At 45.9% G+C, this 18954-nt stretch overlaps 1 protein-coding gene across 5 annotated transcripts in view; it reads right to left on the bottom strand.

The window, feature by feature from the left end:
* Positions 1–18954, bottom strand: part of SETDB2 (SET domain bifurcated histone lysine methyltransferase 2) — a 124208-nt gene that overhangs the window by 36358 nt on the left and 68896 nt on the right. For all 5 annotated transcript variants that reach the window (XM_077484250.1, XM_077484248.1, XM_077484249.1 and 2 more), the window contains 2 exons: positions 15413–15509; positions 7443–7633 (listed from right to left, as the gene is read on the bottom strand). In XM_077484250.1, coding sequence (XP_077340376.1) covers positions 7443–7633; positions 15413–15509 — 288 coding nt within the window. The remainder of the gene's footprint in view (positions 1–7442; positions 7634–15412; positions 15510–18954) is intronic.

The raw sequence follows: 18954 nt of genomic DNA, 5'->3' as shown, positions 1-18954 counted from the left end.
AATGTTGATCCAAACCAAATTGTAAAAAGGTTAGGACTTGACCCACAGATTATTTCCTAGGGTTACATTTTCTTTGCTCATACCAGATGAAGTAAACTTTACATTTCCCTATGGGGTTGTAGACTTTAGGAAAGGTAGACTTGCTTTTAAAAGTGTGGGAATTACTGAATTAAAGAGACCTGTGTCTCTCAAGACCTTGGCATCAACAGCCATGCTGCTAAAGCCTGTAAACGGGAAGCAGGATTGCAGACAAGACCTTGAGATAGGCAATCTGATCGATTTGGAAGAACCCCCAAGGTGTCTGCCGAAGCTTGTTCAAGTTGGTGTGCAAAATCCACCTGGGCCAGTCCCAGTCAATAAGTATCACCAGAATGCCTTCTATCTCGATCCTAGTAGACACAGAAAGGTGCTTCAGAAGAAAAGCAAAGGTCCGACTGTACTGATTTCACAGAGTTACCACAGTATCCACAGCTCAAGGTCCAATCGAACCTTGGTAAGGTCTGGACTGTCTGCATTACATTGACATTTAGAATTTGAACTGACTGTTCCCATTGTGGGATACCTACTGTAGATGATCTCCTGTTGAAGGAATACCCTTTGAGCTTCGTAAGCAAAGGGCCAGAACCTTGGTGAACACCAAGTGTGCAGAGGATAGGCTAAGCTGTAGGGCTTAAAAAGGACATGCACGTACACATTCTCGATGTCCACAGAGGCTGTAAAGCTTCCTTAATGGAGGGAGAGGCTATGAAAGACTTGAGTAGAAAAGGGGGGGACGGGACACTGTGCTAGACCGAAGAATACCAAACAAGTGTGAGGTATATACACCCAATCTGTGAGTTAACATAGCAAAGCTGCTGACACACAAAGTTTAAACACAAATACAAATATAAAGTGCAGCGCTAAGATAATGGTGAAACAATAATAGAATAAAAATAAAGTGTGTGTATACAAAAGTGTAAAAAAAAGTTGAAACGGAAAAAATGGCAACAGTGACTAGAAGTCCAAAAGTAAATGTCCGCTAGTATCTGTCCACTTTTAGAGGATCAAATCTTGCAGCATCCACAAACACAGTGGATAATGTATCAGACTGCTATAGCTTACGGACACAAGGATGGGTATTCTTACCACGAATATTGGACACATCTACCCTACGGTAATGCGTCATGCGAGCTCAAATGGCTACAATAGACACAGATGATAGGCGTCCCGCTGGGTGGTGCCCTCCTCTAAAATGGATTAGGTCCTCATCCACTAGTAGAAGACTTTGCGGTCAAAACGCGTAGGGCCAGTATTTTATTAAGTGTCTTATTATTAAAAGTCAGAAGCTGCATTATGTGCCACTGCTAGCTTTTAATTTTTGAAGTGGTGAGCGGACCTCTGCTTTAAATTATCCTTAACTGCTTCGCGCCCGCCCTATAGCCGAATTATGGCTACAGATCGGACGCTAACTGCCGGGAGGCCGTTCCTGAACGGCCTCCCGTTTACTTCCGCAATGTGCACTCCCGAGAGCGTGCATCGGGGAAGTTCTGTGCTGGCCGTGTCCCTTGGACACAGCCAGTCACAGATCTCTGTAAACGGCCAATCACAGCGGCTGTTTACAGTGCGGTCGGCGTGTCCAATGCGAGATGATCTCATAAGTAAACATATGAGATCATCTCTCAGTGCCGCTCTCCCTCCTCACAAAGACAGAGTGTGAGGAGGGAGAGATGAACAGCTGCAGCGGCCGTAAGTATAAGGAAAAAAAAAGTGCCATCCTGCCCCCAGTGCCATCCTGCCCCCAGTGCCACCTGTTAGTGCTATCTGTTCCCAGTGCCACCTGTTAGTGCCATCTGTCCCCAGTGCCACCTGCTGTCAGTGCCATTTGTCCCCAGTGCCATCTGTCATCAGTGCCACGTATAAGTGCCATCTGTCATCACTTCCACGTGTCATCAGTGCCACCTGTCATCAGTGCCACATATTAGTGCCATCTGTCATCAGTGCCACGTATCAGTGCCATTTGTCATCAGTGCCACGTATCAGTGTCACGTGCCATCTGTTGTCAGTGTCACGTGTTATCAATGCCACTTATCAGTGCCATCTGTCATCAGTGTCACGCGTCATCGGTGCCACGTATTAGTGCCATCTGTCATTGGTGCCACATATTAGTGCCATCTGTCATCAGTGCCACATATTAGTGCCATCTGTCATCAGTGCCACGTATAAGTGCCACATATTAGTGCCATCTGTCATCAGTGTCACGTATAAGTGCCATCTGTCATCAGTGCCATGTGTCATCGTCCTGGTGCTCCAGGGCCTTCAAAAGTGTAATAGGTAGTCAACAAGTTAGATGTGTAATTTATGCTCCTAGAACATGTGACGGCGCTCCCTGCATGTTGGGCCTCTCTATGTGGCCAGGCTGTGAAAAAGTCCCACACATGTGGTATTGTAATACTCAGGAGGAGTAGCAGAATTTTTTGGGGGGTGTCATTTGTGGTATACACATGCCACGTGAGAGAAATAACCTATTACAATGACAATTTTGTGGAAAAAAAAATAAAAAAACTTCTTAATTTTGCAAAGAATTGTGGGAAGAAATGACAACATCAAAAAGCTCACCATTCCTCTTACTAAATACCTTGGAATGTCTACTTTCCAAAAAGGGGTCATTTGGGGGGTATTTGTACTTTCTGGACTTGTTCGGGTTGCAAGAAGTGAGAGTCCACCAGTACATCAGGTGTGATCAATTTTGTGCGATTCGCACCACAGCTTGTGTAGACTCTCTAACTTTCTCAAAGACCAAATAATATCCACTAATTTGGGTTATTTTTACCAAAGACATGTAGCAGTATAAATTGTGGCCAAAATTTATGACGAAAAATTAATAATTTGCATAATTTTGTCACAGAAACAAAGAAATATTCATTTTTTTTCAAAATTTTTGGTCTTTTTTCATTTATAGCACAAAAAATAAAAACCCCAGAGGTGATCAAATACCACCAAATGAAAGCTCTATTTGTGGGGAAAAAAGGACAACAAAATTAATTTGGGTACAGTGTTGCATGACTGAGTAATTGTCATTCAAGGTGTGAGAGCACCGAAAGCTGAAAATTGGTCTGGGCAGGAAGGGTGTTTAAGTGCCCAGTAGGCAAGTGGTTAAACACAGCTACTTCTTCAACATGCATGGTCATATTTTTATTAAGGTGAGAAATGGTTGGATCCGCAGTGGGTATGATCACTTCTTAAGAAAATCCTCATTATACTGATATTGATCTGCAAAAGGATTGGGAAGAGAAAAATGTTCAGGCTTTTCCCAGTCACTGTACAGAAAAGGTTGTAGAAAGGAGTCAACTGGAAAACTTTTGACAAGCTTGGGGCCCTTGGGAAAGCCCAGACTTGTACCAGCAGTAGTTTAAATCACTGCCTGTTCCATTTAAAAAGTGTCTCATAGTGCACCAATAAGCATCAGTGTGGTTTTATTAAGCCTGAAAACTAACTGAGCTGACTGAGGCTTCTCAGAAACATAAATCAGGAGAGAACCTCTTTAGCGGAGGCCACTGAAGCAACTACAACTGCAGAAGAAATTGAGTCTGAAGGGAAAGGTGTGGATGCATGGCTATAGCCTATGCATTCTGAGTCAGCAATTCGGCCAACAAAATTCTGCATGGCTACGGAGACCTCCTCCTTGGAGGTAGTGAGTCACACCTTAAGGCGCTATGAAAAACTTGGAGGAGGTGAGTTGAGAGGACAAAGATTGAGACTGATGGGATCAGGTCCTTTAGGGCGGACACTGCAAGCCACCCCAGAATGGTTTGTGGATTGTGAGCTGAAGCAACTCCATGCAGCAGGACTGCTGCTTCTGTGCTTGGGATTGGACATGTTCCTACTGTTTAACAGGAACAATACAAAAGAAAACACTATATAGTACCTTGGTCTACTTACAACTAGCTGCCTAATGGCTGGAAGTGACCAGGTCATTGTAGGCAGCAGCAAGGAGCAACCAGGGTGTTAACTGTCTGTCTCTTCCAGAAAGCAGCAATAGCAGAAAGGAGCTACCTCATGCTGAAGAAAAGTACAATGCAGAGAGTGCTACACTCCAGCTGATGATGCAATAATTTTCAGCATCTTAAGCAGAAGAGGAATATAAAGGCAACAATAAAAGCTACCAAAGTGTAGTAGCTCCTGATGTTATGCTACATATGGTGTGGTATGGTGCATAGGCAGTGACATGGCCCAAGTGTCACATTGCAGGTTAACCCCATAATCTGCAGTGTAGCAGGGCATGGCCTCCAAGGGAATGACAGAGCTACAAAGCTGCAGAGTGAGCCTAGCTCAGTAGTGTGCAGATGGAGTTAATCTGATTGAAGAAAAGAAAAAGCCTATTAAAAAAATACAAAAAGGGGAAAAACTCTCAGAATAGAAAAGGTGTCCATCCTCAGAGAACTAGAAAAAAAAACAAAAAAAACGCAAGCATGCTGAGAGTAGGAAAGTGATGAAATCTCCACTCTATAGGTAACTCCACCAGTTACCCCATTTCAACAGGTACAATTGACACTCCACTTATTCAAACCTGCTACTATAGACGAAGTTGCTAAACTCCTTTCTATCACCCGCCTAACCACCTGTCCCCTGGACCCTATTCCCTCTCAAATACTATGGTCACCCTATGACTATCCTACACTCTCTGACCTACATCTTCAATCTCTCCCTCTCTTCTGGCATTTTCCCCAATGCTTTAAAACATGCACTGGTCACCCCCATACTTAAAAAGGACCATATCAATCTTAACAATGTATGCCCTATCTCCTTTCTCCCCCTTTCCTCTAAACTCCTTGAATGCCTGGTCTACAACCAACTGAGTGACCACCTCATAAAGAATAACCTTCTTGATCCCCTTCAGTCTGTATTTCACCCTCAACACAACCTCAAGCACCTTCAGTGTCACTTACAATTCTACTTACTCCTCTCCTCTTCCCTTCTCCGTCTGGGTCCCCCAAGGTTCTGTTCTTGGACCTCCCTTATTTTTAATCTACACCTCTTCCCTGGGTCAGCTGATTGCCTCACACGGCTTTCAATATATAATTTTTACGCTGACGACACCCAAAGCCATCTCTTCAGCCCTTAACTCACTCCATCAGTCTCCTCACACGTCACTAACTAATTAACAGACATATTGGTCTGGATGTCACACCACTTCCTCAAACTCAACATATTTCCTCTTCCATGTGTCTCTTTCCTGGACTTTTGTCAAGAGCAATGTCACAACCATCCACCCATCCCCACACGCCAGGGTGCTGGGTGTTATCCTGGACTCTGAACTCTCCTTTTGTCCCCATATCCAATCACTTTCCAAAGCTTGCCATCTCAACCTCCGCAACATCCCCAAACTATGTCCCTTCCTAACCAATAAAACCACAATGCTCCGGATTCATTCTATGGCTATCGCTCGCCTCGACTACTGCAACTCCCTGCTCATTGGCTTACCTTTAAATAGTCTATCCCCCCTTCAGTCCATTTTGAATACTGCTTCCAGACTTATCAACCTTACAAACCGCTCGTCGTCTGGTACACCTCGCTGCCAATTTAATTCAAAATACTAACAATAAGTTACAAAGCCACCCACAACTCTGTCCCCAGCTACATCACTAGCCTAGTCTCAAAATACCAACCTAATCGTCCTCTTTGTTCCTCCCAAGACCTCCTGCTCTCTAACTCCCTCATCACTTCCTCCCATATTCGCTTACAGGACTTCTCCTGAGCCTCTCTTGTCCTCTGGAATACCCTACCCAAATCTGTCAGACTATCTCCAAATCTATCTACTTTTAGGCGATCCCTGAAAACGTTTCTCTTTGGAGAAGCCTACCCTGCCTCCACCTAACAACTGTTCTTTTATTTTCTTCATCAGCTCACCCCCCACAGTTTTTACCCTTTCGTGTCACTAGACCCTTCCTCCTAGATTGTAAGCTCTAACGAGCAGGGCCCTCTGATTCTTCCTGTATTGAATGGTATTGTAATTGTACGGTCTGCTTTACTGTTGTAAAGCGCTGCGCAAACTGTCAGAGCTAAATAAATCCTGTGTAATAATAAAAATAATAGGAGAGGTTGTGCCTGGCTGGAAAATGGCTTTTTTCTTTGTTTGCAAGTGTCAAAATCATCCTACAGGTGGAAGTATAATCCGGTCATATCGGAATAACTACCGATCTTGCGACCCTTAAAGCGGAGTTCCACCCAAGGAGGTGAGGAGTGCTTAAAGCGGGGAACTTCCGCTTTAAGCACTCCTCACCTCCTTGCATGCCATATCTGGCATGTCTTTTTTTTTGGGGGGGGGGGGGGGGGTGGGGTGGGGTGTGGAGGGTACCTAGTTTTGACAGGTACCCAGCTCCCACTTCCACTGTCGCCTCCTAGTTGACTCCTCTCCCCCTCCTTCCCTGCAATCCTCTGTGACATATCACAGGTCCCAGAAGCCACAAGCTGTCACAGTTGGGTGCCCACACTTGCAATGCCGGCACTGCAGAGATGAGAGTGAGAGGAGCGAGGCTTTAGGCAGCCACATCGCTGGACAGTGGGACAGGCGAGTGTCTGTTTATTAAAAGTCAACAGCTACACTTTTTGTAGCTGCTGACTTTTAATAAACATAAAAACTACTGTAACTCGGCTTTAAAGTGATACTGTCAGGGCTGGCTTAGCCCTTCCTTCTCTGGGCTGGCTGCTCAGCATGCGCCGTAGACAGTGGCGTGCAGGTGCACTGAGCACGCCACTGTCAATGGCGATATGCCGCGAGTGGCAGCTCCCGTGCGCATGCTGAGTGGGTGATTAAGCCTTTTAGAGTCTCTTCATAACTTGGTAAAGCAGTTTAAAGTTGCTTGTGTATAAGGCAGAGGAGTAGAATGAGTTTGCCCTCCTTTACCTACTGGGCTGTAGTCAAGTGCCAGGCCAAGGTCCTCTGACATCCAAGATGAAGATGCCTAAGTGCACCCTCTGCCTCAGCCTGGTCCTGGCTGTAGTTAACCATCTATGCAAGGTAATATGTTCCAGGAAGAGAATGTGAATGCTAGCAAAGTTCATTCTGTGCAGTTTCCTTTTTTTTTACTTTAAAAGTAGCAGCTGAATTAATTAACAGAATAAGACTAAAGCTGGCTTAAATTTCAGCCAATTCATCCTGAAAGCTGGGCGGAAAAATTCTCAACTGAACAGTGACTTCATCCTATCAGGCGTGGTCATTGTTTGGGTATTTAGGCAACTGCAGGTGCCAAGGCTGCCTGAATGCAACTGCTAGCAGAGAAGATTTCTCCACCAAGTGATTTCCCATGTTCAGCCCATGGGGGGAGAAATTGCCCGGAGTATGACCAGCCAAAGTAATTTCTCTTTTTTTATTCCCCCACAGTGCTTTGTTTGGGTACAGTTCAAAACTGCCCCGTTCTTCCACAATAATACTACATTATATTTACGCTTTGTGCAATACGTACATTTAAAAATCGGGCCACATTGCCTTCCTTCGATGCATCCAAGACACACATATGTTCTTCGCTTTCGGAGTGATGTAAGGCATCCTTTTGTTTACAGGCAGACATCAGGATATTGCTCTCACTGGACTGTATAGACAAAGTGCTGTTATCCGATAAATAGCCAACATCGTCTGTCCTTTCAGAATCTTCCCCTGTTTTATGGAACATCTTGTGAGTCATTTTATTTATTGTAAAAAAAACATGAACTGTACATTGCAAACCTGATAAAAACACCGTTAAAGCTGAACGCCAAGCACAAATGATAGACACAAATGAATGCAGCTCTGTATTCATGAATACATATTAATGTATTGTTTTAAATGCAAGTAGTTAAGTACCTGAATTTAAATTGGTATCGGCCTTATACAGCAGATCTCAGACTGGAAAAGGGTGAAGCAGCACATGAAGCCAGAACAGCATAGCACATTTCTGTTTCTCCTGTCATGTTGTGGCTGCTGTTTATACTTTTATAATGATGGAATAAAAGAGCTGGCTTTCCACAGTGTGGTCGTCTTTGGAAACCTGGTGTACAGCAAAGCTCAATCTGGGAAAGGGAGAAGCAGCCCAAGGAGTTGACAACTGTACTGCAGTGCTATAATGGAATATGCTGATGGGAGGAGAGAGCAGGGTGAGGGATTATCTAATCAGTTATTTGTTCCTTTTTACTGTCCAGTCTCAGGTTTGGAAAAGACAGGTATATGTTACTGAAAGCGGAGTTCCACTCAAAAGTGCAACTTCCGCTTATCAGTCTCCTTCCCTCTGAAAGGTGCCAAATATGTTTTTGACAGGTATCGTTTCCCCACTTCCAGGATAGGCGGCCACGGCACGGAAGTTCGGCCCCCTCCTCCTGCATCCGCACCAAATAGAAAGTGCAGCGCGCTTCACGCATGCGCAGTAGGGTAGTGGCTTTGAACCTGAAAGGCTTCAGTGCCGGCTTCCCTTAACAGAAATGGCAGCAACTGCAGTTGATAGCCGATCCAAAGATCAGCTGGAGTGCCAACATTACAGGCTCCCTGGACAGGTAAGTGTCCATATATTAAAAGTCAGCAGCTGCAATATTTGTAACTGCTGACTTTTACTTTTTCGTGGAGGTTGAACCAGAAAGAAAAAAACAAAACAAAAAAAAACAAAAAAAAAAAAACACAAGAACAGGTGTGATGGGGCTGTGTAAATTGCGAAACCAAAATGCAAATGACAGGTAAAACAAGTCCTATCTTTGTAACTAGCAGTTTGCCTTAAATTCAGATTTAAAGGGGTTGTAAAGGTTCCTATAAGCTAGTGCATTGTTGGTTCACTTACCTTTTCCTTCGATTTCCCTTATACATTTTTTTATTCTTTGTTTTCTTTGTCTGAATTTCTCACTTCCTGTTCCTCCTCAGTAAGCTGTTCAGTAAGCTGTTCTGGCTGACTAACCACCAGCTCGGATGATGGTGAGAAGTTTACTGAGGAGAAACAGGAAGTGAGATTTTCAGACAAAGAAAAAAAACATTTAGAAGGGAAATCGAAGGAAAAGGTAAGTGAACCAACAATGCACTAGCTTAGAGGAACCTATGTAGAAAATAAAAAACGAACCTTTACAACCCCTTTAATTTGCCATTATGATGTTCAACAATATGGATTTTCTTCAGAGGACTTGGCAAGTTCTGTGTACCAGCTAGCGAAGTTATTTAGTTTCGGCATTTTGTTGTTAAGCTTTGTTGCTACCCTTGCTAGCAATAACTTTAAGATAATAATCATATATATCGAGGATATGCAATTAGCAGACCTCCAGCTGTTGCAAAACTACAAGCCCCATCATGCCTCTGCCACTGGGTGTCATGATTGTGACTGTCAGAGACCTGCAATGCCTCATGGGACTAATTATATATATATATATATATATATATATATATATATATATATATATATATATATATATATATATATATATATATATATATATATTCAGATATATTACACAATCATGAACAACAAATCACACTATTTTGCCAATATTTTTTTTCTATTCCTATTTTAGTCAAAGGTATTATGTTCAGTGTTTTATATCATGCAGGCACTGGTAGGATGGGCACCTGCTGTATCCACGAGTGACATAAGTGGATAGATCTTTAACCAACATAACATGTTCATAAGATCTGATTTCTTCTTACAGTGGAACCCAAATCAAAAACTTTTACATTTTGAATTCATTTGGGAAAGAAAGGATACTCTGGTAAATTTTAGTTAGGTTTCGACCTTTTAACACCTGCAGGGATCTGAAAAAATAGGATTTTTTGTACTCACTGTAAAATTATTTTCTCTGTAATTTACCGACCGACACAGCTCCTCTTTTAGCCATTGGGTTGTTATACCCACCACTAGGAGAATACAAGGCATTAGTTGTAATACAACACTTAGAACTCTTTAGTTTCACCCAGGGGCGGTCCCTTGGGCAACAACCCTGCAGCCTGCCATGCATTCATCAGTACGTCAACAAACAGTATAACGTAAAGAGAAAAAAGGAGAGGCGGGTGCTGTGTCGGTCAGTGAATTACAGAGAAAAGGATTTTACGGTGAGCACAAAAAAATCTTATTTTCTCTTATATTCACCGATCGACACAGCTCCTCTCTTAGCCATTGGGACGTCCCCAAGCAGTGCCAAATGAGGGATGGGAAAACAGCATAGAAACTTCATCCATCATGGCAAGTGGGAACTAGTGAAACTTTACCCAGAAAACAACAACAGAGTGTGGAGAGATAGCCACAAAACAAGGGTACCCTCAACCGCACATTAACTTAACGGTACTGCGTTTTTAGCGAAAAAACAGGAAAAAAGAAATTATATTGCATATTCAATTGCAACCATGCAGCCGCCTGCAAAACTCTGCTGCCAAAACAGGCATCAGCCGATGTACTGACGTCTACCTTGTAGAACTTGATAAACGCGAGGACAGACGGCAAGGTCGCCGCTTTACACACCGGTGCAACAGACACTTGGTGTTGGAAGGCCCAAGACGTTTCCGATTGCCCTTATGGAGTGGGCCGTGACCGGAAAGGGGGGCACCTGCCCCTTCAAGGGGAAGGCTTGTACTACAATCTGTCTGATCCACCTGGAAATGGTGGCCGACAAGACCGCCATGCCTTTCTTGGGACCAGCTATCGAAACAAACAGTGAGTCTGACTTCCAAAAGGGAGCAGTGGCAGACAAATACACCTTTAGAGCCCGAACCACATCCAGAGCATGAAGGGCCACTTCCTTAGGGTGCTTCAGCTTAGGACACAGAGATAGTAATACAATGTCCTCATTGATATGAAAAGCCGAGACTGTAGAAAAGACGGTTGCGGACGCACCACCACCTTATCCTTGTGGATAACCAGATAAGGCGACTTGCAGGACAAAGCTGCCAGTTCCGAAACCCTCCTGGCCGATGTGATGGCCACTAGAAAGACCACTTTCTGGGAAAGAGTCAATAGGGGAATCTCCCCGATATTTTCAAATGGGGGTTTTTGAAAGTGCCGATAACACCAGATTCAAATCCCACGGGGGCAACGGTGGACGCACCGGAGGAACTACATGTTGCACCTCCTGAACAAAGGTACTCACCAATGAGTGAGCCGCCAGGGGTCGCTGAAAAAAAAGACAGCCAAGGCTGATATTTGCCCTTTAATGGTGCTTAACACCAATTTCTGGTCTACTCCTTGCTGAAGAAACAGCAGGATCCTGGATATAGAAAAGGAGTGCAGATGCCATCCTTTCTCCTCACACATGGAGATGTAAGCCTTCCAGGTACAATGATATATCTTCCGAGAAGAAGATTTCCTCGCCCTCAACATAGTTGAGATCACAGAGTCTGACAGACCCCAGTACCTCAACACCTGGCTCTCAATAGCCATGCCGTTAAAGCCAGCTATGGTAAAGCAGGATGGAGAATCGGACCTCGAGACAGAAGGTCCTCTCGTAAAGGCAGTCGCCATGGGGCGTCCGCCACCAGGCGCACTAGGTCTGCGTACCAAGGACGCTGAGGCCAATCTGGGGAAATCCGTATTACTGGGATCCCCTCGACCTCCACTCAGACGTGGTAACCGTTTCAGTGGAGGAAAGGCGTAGATCAGCTGGTACTGTTCCCACAGGGTCACCAGCGCGTCTGACGCATCTGCCCATGGATCTCTTGTCCTGGACACGAATCTTGGCACCTTCCGATTGAGACGGGAGGCCAGAAGATTCACGTCTGGTGTGCCCCAACTCAGGCACAGTAGCCTGAATACCTCCGGATGCCAGGCCCATTCTCCTGGGTCCAGCATCTGGTGACTCAGTTAGTCCGTTTGCCAGTTCTGCACTCTCGGCATGTAAATGGCCGACAGGGCCGGTACATGTTGCTCTGCCCACCGGAGTATGTGAGCGACCTCCCATGCGACTGCTGAGCTTCTTGTTCCCCTTGGTGATTGATGTATGCCACAGCCGTGGCGTTGCCTGACTGGATCCTGATTGGACGCCCCTGAAGTCTCATCGACCATGTGGAGAGGCACAGTTAGATCACTCTTAGTTCGAGCAGATTGTTCGGCAACTTGGATTCTTCCGCCGATCAGAGGCCCTGAGCCGACTGAACCCCCATCACTCCACCCCAGGCGGATAGGCTGGCACCCGTTGTGATCACTGTCCACTTCAGAGGTAGGAACGACTTCCCGGACAGAATCACCGGGGACCACAGCCACCAGATCAGTGAATCTCTGACTGACTGGCTCACCTGGATCTGTCGATCCAGAGACAACTGAGATTTGTCCCATTTTGACAAAATCTCCTTCTGCAGGACTCTGGTGTGGAACTGGGCATATGGAACTGCCTCGAAGGAGGCTACCATGAGTCCCAGGACTCGCATGCAGAAGCGGAGTGACGACCACTTGCTGTTCATCAGCAGTTTTACCGCGGATCTGGGAGTCTGCAGTTTGTCTGAAGGGAGAAACTCTCGCTTCCCTGGAGTCCAGCAGCAAGCCCAAGTACTCCAGACGCTGGCTCGGTACAATCACCGACTTCTTTAGGTTCAACAGCCACCCAAATTCTTGCAGGGTCTGCATGGTGATCGCCACATCCTCCTCTAATTCTGAGGCGGATGATGCCCTCAGAAGGAGATCGTCTAGGTATCCCACGATCGTGATCCCACGTTGCCGCAGCAATGCCAAAACTGGAGCCAATACCTTGATAAAGACTCGGGGGGCTGATTCCAGATCAAAAGGGAGAGCCACAAACTGGTAGTGGGCTTCCCCGACTGCAAAGCGCAGAAACTTTTAATGCCGAAGGCATATGGGTATGTGCAGGTATGGATCCTGGATGTCTAAGGATGCCAGGGAGTCCCCTTGATGGAGTGCAGCGACTACTGAGCAAACTGATTCCATTCTGAACCTCTGCACTTTCACAAAGTGATTGAGGGCTTTTAGGTCCAAGATTGTAGTTCCCAAGAAGAAAGGGGTACGTCCAAACAGATTTGAGTAGAATTCCTGGAAACGTTCCGATTCCGGGAACTGGTACAACCACCCTGCAACTCAGTAGGTCCCTTACTGCCCCCAAGAGGGCCTACCGGCGAGCCGGGCTACGGGGGTATGCTGGAGGGGAAGAATCTGTTTGACGGCCAAGAGAGAAACTATCTTGTAGCCGGAGGAAATCAGATTGCAGACCCATTGGTCAGATAGTCGAGAGGACCACCAGGCTGCAAACTCCCGAAGGCAACTCCCCACCTGAGACATGGCGGGGACAAACCTTCATGCGGTAGCACTTTTGTTCGCAGGCTTGCAGTTCCAGGGACGTTTTTTGTCCTTCCGAGGTCGACCTGTCGGGCTGGGGACGTTTCGTCACAGCTCCGGGTGGACGAAAAAGGCCGTTTGTTAGTGGAAAAAGAGGGCCCTTGCCTACGGTGTGGCTCCTTAGCCTTCCTGGCCTGTGGGAGTAGCGTACTCTTACCACCAGTGGCATTCTTGATAATGTCATCCAAAGAGGCTCCAAACAGCCAGTCGCCAAGGAAGGGAAGATCCGTCAGGGCTTTTTTGGATGCCTGGTCAGCAGACCAGCATTCTAAACAAATCAGGCGACTCAGCACCACTGCTGACATTGAAGCCCTGGATAACAGAGGGAGAGTATCTAGGGTCGCATCACAAACATACTTAAGGCCTTGCACTATTTGGCCTGATAGTTCCACGCAGACAGGAGAAGCCTGTTGCTCTCCCAAGTCGCGGTGCAACAGTTTCGCCCACTCAGTTAGTGTCTGCGACACAAGTGCGGATGCCAGTACTGGTCGCACGGCTGACCCCACAACCATAAACAAGGAACGAGCCACTGTAGGAGTCCTTAAATGCAGGAGTCCCCTCTACCAGGATTGTGGTTACTTTATTTAACCTGGATACTGGGGGGGTCCATGACCAGAGGAGCCGACCATTTCTTGAGAAGGCTTTCCTCAAAAAGCTAACGCACCGCCATGGATTTGGTGACCGAGAAGGTCCGTTGCAGGTGACCCCATTCCTTGTAAATTAACTTGTCAAAATAAGTCAGATACAGGAACACCTTAGGTGAACGTGCTGGCTTGCAGGACCCAAAGGGGACCACTACATCAGCAGAGGGATCTGCTGGCTCCTGAATCTTCAGGGTATCACGCACAGCTGTGATAAGTGCTCCAAAAAGTGATATGTCACGCAAGGACTTGGACGGGGACTCATCCTCACTGTCTGAACGGTCCTGGTCAGCATCATCTGACAAGACAGAGCAGGGGTCACCAGCCTCAGCAGGACCCGAATCTGCGTCAGAGCTCCCTTGGGGGGAGGGGGGGGCAGGGGCCACTTTATTGCACCCTTTTTCCCCACGCGCCGCCTCCATCTTGGCAACAAACGAATTGAGGACCGCTGTCAGGGTGTCCATGGGCACTGCGCAGTCTGCAGGCGACCCGAAGGCCATGCTGACCCTACCCTGTCTGCCACCCAAAGGGGACTTAGGACAGTGACAATCCCACCCTCCTTACTGCCGCTGGCTGAGGGGCTATTTTCCGCTGGACTCACCACCCTGAGGAGTTCTGCGCTATTCAGCAAGTAGTGCCTGTAGTCCCTGTTGGCTCCCAGGTGCAGAGGAAACAGTGCTGTGTCCGTGGAAGCAGCTGCAAATGCCCACTGAAAGCAGCTCCGTGAGGTACAGGGAGAAAACAATGGTGGTGAGCGTATCGCTGCGCAGGACACCAGCATGGCCTCACAAACACCTTCCAGGGGCATAAAGAACAGGACCCAGGACACAGCTAGCCAGTGCAACCCCCCCCCCCCCCCCCAGGTGAGAGCCCTCCTGGAAAGCCCCTGCATAGACACACACACACCGCTCAGCAGCCACATGCAGCATCCCCCACGGGGGGGGGGGGGAGGGAAGATAGGGGCGGGCAGAGAAGAGAGGGAGGTGAGGGACCCCCAAATCGACCTCTCAGGGAATGCCCAGCTGCTCATCCCCACCGAGGCAGGGAGACCCATACTTACCAGTCCTGAAGTGCTGGGAGACATTCCATCACAGACCCACTCACTGATCAGTACAGGGTGGCTGCTGGCCCGGCATACCAGCCTGTAGCCAGCCTGTCACCTAGCCGGCTGTTGATAGTAGATCACAGGATCAATCATCTTGCGCAAAAAGTCATGCTTCTGCAGAAAAAAAGCATGGACCGATCGGCCCGCAGGGTTTCTAGGTTCTTCTCCTTCACTAGGCAAAATAAAAATGATTACTGCATGGCAGGCTGGAGGGTTGTTGCCCAAGGGACCTCACCCTGGGCAGAACTAAAGAGTTCTGAGTGTTATATTACAACTAATGCCTAATATTCTCCTAGTGGTGGGCATAACAACCCAACAACCCAATGGCTAAGAGAGGAGCTGTGTCGGTTGGTGAATATAAGAGAAATCATATGCTATGTTATTAACTGCCACCTATGAAACATAAGTACCTTCATGTCCTGAGCGGCTTTTGTGCAGTGGCTTTTGAGAACTAACAGGTACGACAAACTCTTCATCATCAGAGCTGTGCTGCACTGTGACTGCACCCTGTGTGCACAACAGAAAACCTTTTAGTAAAGAATTTGCAAATTCTGCTTCAGGCGAACGGGACTAGACTAATCTTTAAATACTATTCAACATTACTACTGACCAGTTAGAAAACATCACAAGGGCAATTTGAAATTACTACTGACCAGTTAGTAGACATCACAAGGCCAAAGAGAGATGGCAGAACCCGATTTAACATACTGACCCCTGAGGGCAGAATTTGAATTCTTATGTGACCTAGGTGATCTCTACTAGGCAATTCATTCAACTGAAATTATTTCATCAAGATCACTATACACCCGCTTAATTGCTCAAATTAGGCCTACAAGCATATTTGTAGTGTTTTTGTGCTGTCCAAAAGAACTTTTGTCATTTTTTATATAAGAACGCAATATTTGTTATGATCCATGTGAATATTTACCATATGAATTATTTTGGGTTTTACTTATTGCAAGATGACAATTATATGATGATTTAATATTGATTGCACTTTTTATTGATTTTTATTCAATTATAATTAGGAAGCATTTGCACTTTAATCTAAATAGCACTTTTCATATCACCAATTTGGTTTGGGAGAAACGCCGCACGACCGCGCAATTGTCTGTTAAAGCGATGCAGTGCCGAATTCGCAAAAAGTGCTCTGGTCTTTTGGCCAGCCAAATGGTCCGGGGCTTAAGCGGTTAAACAAGCCATATCCTTATCTACAGAGTTTTGTTCATAATCACTGACACTATTAGCAGTTCTGTTCATAGATCCCAGGACAGCCTGCATATACAGAACCAACTACCCCATAGCAAGGGAGATCAGCTATTGAGATCTGTACGCTGGGTGGATTTGGCGGTCCTCTTCTTCATTCCTTTTAAGTACTACTACTGGGACTGCTTTGCCCCTTCTATGGCTACCTAACCGCCGCTCTGGGATCTATGAACGGAACCGCTAATAGTGTCAGCAATTATTAACAAAACTCTGTAGATAAGGATATGGCTTATTAAACTTTGGCGATATTCCTCCTGAAGAAACTGTGGTTGGTGAAACATGTAGAGGAAACAGCTTAACCTGTATGAAAGGGGTAATTAACCCTAAAATTCTGCTGTATATGGAAGATAAAATTGCAATTAATTGTAAAATATATTTTTAATGTGATTTTAATGCTTTTAAAATAAAAAAACTTTTTGCTTTTAATAAAAAATATTGTTTGCTGTGGCACCATGAAAGTCACAAAAAAATGTGGTTTGAAAAATGTACAAACTGGAGATGAATGGTATTTTAAAAGCTTCAACAAAGCTGGCTGAAAGCTCTTATACAAGCTAAAGCAAATGTGAAGCAGGCGTTACTTCTTTCAAGAGACTCCCTCAACTCTTTCTTTTACTGCCAAAAAATACTGCTTACCTGGAAAAAAAATATACCACTCTACTCTGGTGGAGTGGATGTGCTTGGTAAATCAAAGCTTGCTCCTCTACAGGTTAATGTATGAATGCACATATACAATGTATGGGGCACAGTTGTCTTTTGCCAAATTACTCCCACTATTAGATCTCCACAAAATAAAGGCTAACTATTCTGTAGTCTAAGGAAATGTTTTGGCACTTATAAAAAAAAAATGGAGTTACGTACCGGTAACGTCCTTTCCCAGGAGTCTTTCAGGACAGCCACCTTTGAGAGACACTGGCTGCTCCCCTCTTAGGAAACACCGCCTTCATTTTCATGATTTAAGCCTCCTCCTCCCTTCGTTCCTCAGTTCTTCCAGAGTACCTCCGGCCAACTGGGGAGACACAAGAACACGTCAAACAAACAAACTTTTAGTCTTACCTGACGGTCTCATGTGATGAGTTCCCGATCTGCAAAAAACCTGGGTGGGAACCGGTGCTGTCCTGAAAGACTCCTGGAAAAGGACGTTACCGGTACGTAACTCCATTTTTCCCCAATCGTCTTTCAGGACAGCCACCTTTGAGAGGATAAGCGAGTACCTTGTCTTAGGGTGGGACCTACTGCTTGCAGCACCTTGTGACCAAAGGGCTTGGTCTTTGGCTGAGAGAAGATCCAATCTATAGCGCTTCACGAATGTGAAAACTTGAACCACGTTGCGGCTCTACAGATCTGTTCAGGAGGCACACCAGCCCACTTTGTCTGCAGAGTTGCCGCTGTCCTGGCTGAGTGTGCTTTAATTCTAACTGGAGGCTTTAATACCCCAACCACGCAAGTCTGCCCAATGGCTGACCTTAACCATCTGGTTAGCGTATGTCCAAAGGCTTTGGAACCCTTCCTAGCCCTTGGAAGTAACACTAAAAGTAAATCAGACTTCCTGAACTGACTTTGTGCAACCAAAATAATGAAGGACACATCTTCTAACGTCCAATAAGATGTGTTCCTGTTCTCTCACTGGTTTTGAACGAAAAATAGGCAGCATAATCTCTCGGACTCTCTGAGGATTAGAGACTACCATTAGGTAAAAAGGCCAGAATGATCTTCAAAACTGAATGGTCTGGAAAGGGAGTGCCCTAACAGAAAGGGTTTCGAGTTTACTCACTTTCCTTGCCGTAGTGATCGCCACAAAAAACAGTTTTGAGAGTAATCAACCATAACAAGCCAGATTCCAATTGCTGAAAAGGTTCTTTTGTGAGAACCTGTAAAACTAATGAGCGACCCCGACTGGGAAGGGGACGACCAAAGGCTTGGTCTTTGCCTACTTAAGGCTCTAAGAACCTTACTATACCAAGGTCTGATATTAGATGCCCTTCCAGGAATACGCTAAAAGCGAAAACCTGACTCTTCAATGTTTATGGGGCTCCTGACTGCAGGAACTCTAGAACGGCTACAATGCTGTGCACATTGAAGGAGTTCTCTGAGCACCAGCTGTTGAACCGCCTCCATACCTTCAAGAAAATGGTCCGAGTTTCTATTTACCTGCAATTCAGAAGAGTGGCTATTAAACAGTCTGAGACCCCTTTTCCCTTCGGCAATTCCTTCTCAGTAGCCAAGCTGCAAGAATCCACCTGGGGACCGCAGATTGGACCCTGGGAAAGGAGACACTCCTAGACCGGGAAAACCCGGGGGGGGGGGGGGGGTTCCACTGACAGGCCCTTCAGAATGGAGAACCACGGCCTCCTGGGCCCAAGAGGTGTGATTAGAAAACAGGTAGTAATCTCCACCTAAAAACTTCCCTGACCCTGCAGGAATCAGAACGGGAGGGGAGAAAGCATAGCACTTAGAGAAACCCTAACTCTGTGCTTTAGTGTGTCTGCTCCCGACCTCCCATCTCCCCTGTTCATGGAACAGGAGATGGCTTCCTTTGCGTTTTCCCTTGAGAAAAAAAGAGGTCTATCCAAGGAATCCCCCAACTCTGGGTGATCCATTCGAAAAACCTCCTGCTTGAGAACCTGGTTGCTCTGAGGAAATCCAATATCAGGATTTGCTCTCCTTTCAAACAGATCACTGGAAAGAC

The sequence above is a fragment of the Lithobates pipiens genome, unplaced genomic scaffold (genome assembly GCF_037356315.1).
Source record: "Lithobates pipiens isolate NorthernLeopardFrog02 unplaced genomic scaffold, aLitPip1_a1.2 Scaffold_16, whole genome shotgun sequence".
Taxonomy (NCBI): Eukaryota; Metazoa; Chordata; class Amphibia; order Anura; family Ranidae; genus Lithobates; species Lithobates pipiens.
The sequence above is the reverse complement of the archived record's forward strand: the minus strand, read 5'-3'. Positions and strand labels throughout refer to the sequence as shown.